The sequence below is a fragment of the Pteropus vampyrus genome, unplaced genomic scaffold (assembly GCF_000151845.1).
Source record: "Pteropus vampyrus isolate Shadow unplaced genomic scaffold, Pvam_2.0 Scaffold36, whole genome shotgun sequence".
NCBI classification, from domain to species: domain Eukaryota; kingdom Metazoa; phylum Chordata; class Mammalia; order Chiroptera; family Pteropodidae; genus Pteropus; species Pteropus vampyrus.
Genome location: NW_011888817.1, coordinates 4,422,111 through 4,426,491, shown reverse-complemented (window position 1 = coordinate 4,426,491; position 4,381 = coordinate 4,422,111). Strand labels below are relative to the sequence as shown.

The 4,381-nt window shown below is 43.0% G+C and overlaps 1 protein-coding gene across 1 annotated transcript in view; it reads left to right on the top strand.

Annotated features, from left to right (window-relative positions):
- Positions 1-2,115: 2,115 nt before the first annotated feature.
- Positions 2,116-4,381, top strand: part of RHCE (Rh blood group CcEe antigens) — a 22,994-nt gene continuing 20,728 nt past the window's right edge. The window contains exon 1 of the mRNA XM_011357625.2: positions 2,116-2,275. Coding sequence (XP_011355927.1) covers positions 2,128-2,275 — 148 coding nt within the window. The 5' untranslated portion in view covers positions 2,116-2,127. The remainder of the gene's footprint in view (positions 2,276-4,381) is intronic.

Sequence of the window (4,381 nt, the reverse complement as noted above, 5' to 3'; positions counted from 1 at the left end):
TGACACATCTGCCCTAGATCCCCTATGCTTTTTTGTACCAGGTGACCTGCCTTAAAGATCTACAGGCAGACTACGTGGAACTGTAGTCAGAAAACAGGGGTCTTTTGCATGAGTCAGAGGGGAAGAGAGAAAACTCCTCTTTGAACAAATCCGTTGGAAGAGGCCAACTGCGGGGAATGGAGGTCAGGGGTGGGGATGGGCAGGGACCACAGTTGTCAAGCAGCCAGTCAGACTGCCTGGCTTTAAATCCCAGCTCTACTGCTTACTAGCCCTGTGACCCTGGGCAAGTCACTTGACCTTTCTGCACCTCAGTTTCCTAGTTTGTAACATAAGGCTAATAAGTACTCACCTCACAGGGTCATTAACTGAGTTTGTATGTGTAAAGTGCCTAGAACAGTTCTGGGCAATGGTTGGTGCTTAGTAAATGTTAGCTCTGGAAAATATCTTAAGCAAAAGTAACTAGTATTAGTGGTTTGCAACCAATTTTCCCCCTACGCACACATTAACATATTGTTGTTATTTTACAAAAGTGGGAACATATTGTACACACTGTTCTGTAACTTGCTTTTTCACCAAATAGTATGTCCTCTGTGCCACTTTTGATATATCTTAAAAGCATTTTCCTCTGGATTTTTCTGCCTGTGTTCACAACCATCATATTAGTGGCAAGTAGTTTACTTAACCGCTCTTCTACTAGTGGACGTTTAGGTTATTCTAAGTTTTTTCCTTCTATAAATAAATCTGTGCTAAGCAAGAAGAGTGAGTGATGCCAACTGATTGTGTGATCTTCTGTCTTACCTTCTTCATCTAAAAACAAAGTGACAAATCCTACCAGGTGATTAAAATTTCCTAGGATCCACATATGAATCAGTTCCAAGACATCTCTGACAAGTAATCATCAGTTTCTGCTTGCATTCCTCTAGTGACAGGATGCTCACTACCTAATAGGCAGCCTGATTCATTGGGCAGCTGTAGTGGTCAATGAAGAATCCACTCATGTTGGGCCAAAATCTGCCTCCCTGAAACTCTTAGACTAGTTTTATTCTCTGGAGTTCCACAAATTCAGTCCATACTCAGTGGCCAATGGCTGAGGCCAGCATAGAAGGTAAGGAAACTTCCTTCCTTCTTTCCTCCCTTTTTCCCTCCCTCCCTTTCTTGATACTTATTATATATCAGACCTGCTAGGCACATGGATGTAGGCCATAGGAGAAGTTAGCTGCAGGGTCAGAACTAGATCACAGGTGCCCTAAATCCCATTTTAGGGGACTATCTACAACTGTGGGATGAGGGTGCTGAGGCTGGTGGCCTTTCTTAAAGGCACTGTAGTGTTCATGCCCCGGGCAGAGTCAAGGGCTGTTCTGTGATGAGGTGACCAGAGCCTAGGACTAGATCAGGACTTTAGCCAGGTTTTAACTGGAGCTGGATCTAAGCCTCCTTTCTCTTTTCTCCACCTTTCCTCAAAGGTTTAGAAACAAGTGGATTTAAATACAGATTCAAATATAAATAATTTCACCTGTGTAACTCTGAGGAGGTCTCTGTGAGGCCTGTCTGTATCCTCCCCAGGGCTTAGTACTGTTCTTTGCTTTCATTCATCCACTAATTCATTCTCATTCAACACATCTTTATTAAAAGCTCACTGCAAGCCCTCTCTGACAGTGGTAAGGTTTCAAAGAGAAATTTTGCAAACCCAAAGCACCTTCTGAGCCTCAGTTTCCCCCTTTGTAAAGTAGAAGTGTCGATCCACTCTCTACCTTTCTTGCAAGAATATGGTGAGGGTAAACTAAAGGAATGAATGAAAGATTCTTATGTTTGGGTGCAGAGTGAATGAATGTCCTCTTTTAAACTGAGCACAGTCCCTGTCCTATAGTAGGAATGAAGCAACTACTTGTTGAATGAAGAAATGAATGATGGAATGAATGAACGGATGTTGAAATAAATGCATTTCTTCCCCTCTTTGTCATAGTCCCTCTGTTCCTGCGTTAACTCCATAGGCAGGACAGCAGAGCCAGCCTTGCAGCCTGAGATAAGGCCTTTGGCGGGTGTCTCCTCATCACTCATTGGAGTGGATGTGGGGACAGAAGGGTGACGCCTGGTGCAGTGGAACCGCCGAACAGAGACAGACACAGGATGGGCTCTAAGTACCCACGGTCTGTGCGGTACTGCCTTCCGCCGTGGATCTTAACACTGGAGGTGGCTCTCATTCTTGTCTTCCTCTTTTTCACCAACTATGACAATTCCTCAAAGGATCGGAAGAAGCTTATGGGAACCTATGGAGGTTAGTGCCCAGACAGGAGGTGGTTACAGAGGCAAATAGCTTCTCTGTTCCTTTTCACAAAGTCTTTGAGGAAAGAAGTTCCTTCATCTCCTTCCACAGGTTGTACAAAGACCCATGCAATAATGTAGGCTCTCCTTTAGGACCAGTGTGAGCATCACCTCTTCCATGAAGCCTTCCTTGATTTGCCAGGTCAGAGTGAGAAGCCTCCGCTTCTGTGTTCCCAGAATGCCCTTTGCCAAATAGTTTTTACAATTCTCTGCTTCTCTGCTTCCCTCTTCTTTCTCCTTAGCAGCAAGGAATTTCACATTGTTGTTGGGTTTTTGGTCTCTCTTGCTCATTTCTGTACCAACCTTCTTTCAGAAGCTCAAGTCTATTGCCCCTCCCCCATCCCCAGCCTTCTTTTAACTTAGAGGCTGGGAAGACTGCATTTCATCTGCAAATCCAGAGCCATAAGGTATGGCTGAAGAAGAGTGTAGGATGGTTGTTATTTTATATGCAGCTAAAAATATTCTTAGACAGAGATGAGAACAACTGTAAACAAGACAGATGTCTACAGTGCTGTGGCTTTTGCTTTTTATAAAAATTGAAATGAGTTTTCAAGCATCTTAATGGACCAATATGTTGTTCATGGTAATGGATGGACCTCCTGAATGCCGTTCCTGAGACAAAGCTGACCTTTGAGTCTGGTCCTGAGTGATGTTAACTGACTAGTTATTTGGAACCAAAAGGAAGGCACCACTGGGCCCTCAGGAGTCGAAAGTAGGACAAAGAGGTGACTTAGGGAGAATAGCTCCTACATCACTTAATGGGCTGGCATAAATGGGTTCTTGCCAGACAAGCAAGGCCTGGGTGCGATTTTAATTCATTTTCATTTACTTTAATTCTTTTTAATCCAACACAACATAACTCAATGCATTCATTCATTTATTCATTCACCCCTGTATTACATCTAGTGTGGGATCCAGACACATGCTAATTAGAGCTGATATTTATCGAGTACTTACTATATACCAGGCACTATTCTAAATGCTTTACATTGAACCCTTAGAATAACCCCATGAGATAGGCACTATTATGATCCCTATTTTTCATATGAGGAAATTAAGTGCGTGGATGTTGAGTAATCTACCCAAAGTCACTCAACTAGCAATAGCACAGCACATTTAAATTTAGGCATCCAGGTTTTAGTTTCCATGCACTTAACCATTAGGTTTCATGACCCTGTTTTATAGTGAGGTCGAGTCACTAGTCGAATAACCGGTAGGCCTAGGAGCCAGTATTCCAACTTTTTGGTCTGTGTTCTTCACCCCTATGCTGTGCTGCTAACAAAGATATAAAGTGTCCTCAGGCACTCACTTTATAAGGAAAAACAGAGGTGGGCCCACAACCCAGGCAGGGAAGCCGGTAGTGTTAGGGAAGGCTTCCGGAGGGAGGTGACTGCCCAGCCAGGTCTTAGAGGCTCAGCAGAAGTTAACCATGTGAAAACGGAGGGTTCAGCACACAGCAGGAACCATTGTGTATGTACTCATTGGAGTGAACAGGCTAAGGTTTGATGATGCAGTGTTGTTGGAGAATATGGGGGGGCATGGCATGGTGGACTCATTGGTTTGAATAAGGAGTTTGACCTTCATTCTGCTGATCTAATAGGAAGCAGGAGTGTGATGAGTTTGGGTTTGGGTTAGGTAGAAAGCCATTCCAGGACTGACAAAGGGGATGAGAGAAGGGGTTTGACTGAGGAGGGAGACCAGGTTGGAAGTTGTAGTGTATTATGGACCAGAGGGCTTCAAGCTTTTCAGATTGTGCCCGCCATTTTTCTAGCACGTACCATACTTATATGTTATACTCAAGTACTGCCGCATGAATATATTCTTACATTATAATACATACATGCAAATTAGAATATTCGAAAGCGATCAAAATGAAATATGTAATATTTTCAAATTACTGATCATGATGGTATCAGTCAATCTCAGGGCAATGTCCATTGTTACCATTAATGATAGTGGATGGAAATCCATTCCTCAGAGTCTTCTTGATAATTTAAAATTATCTTCATTGTCTTCTTGTCAGCTGATTAGACTGACTTTTTTTAACCTTGAATGTGAC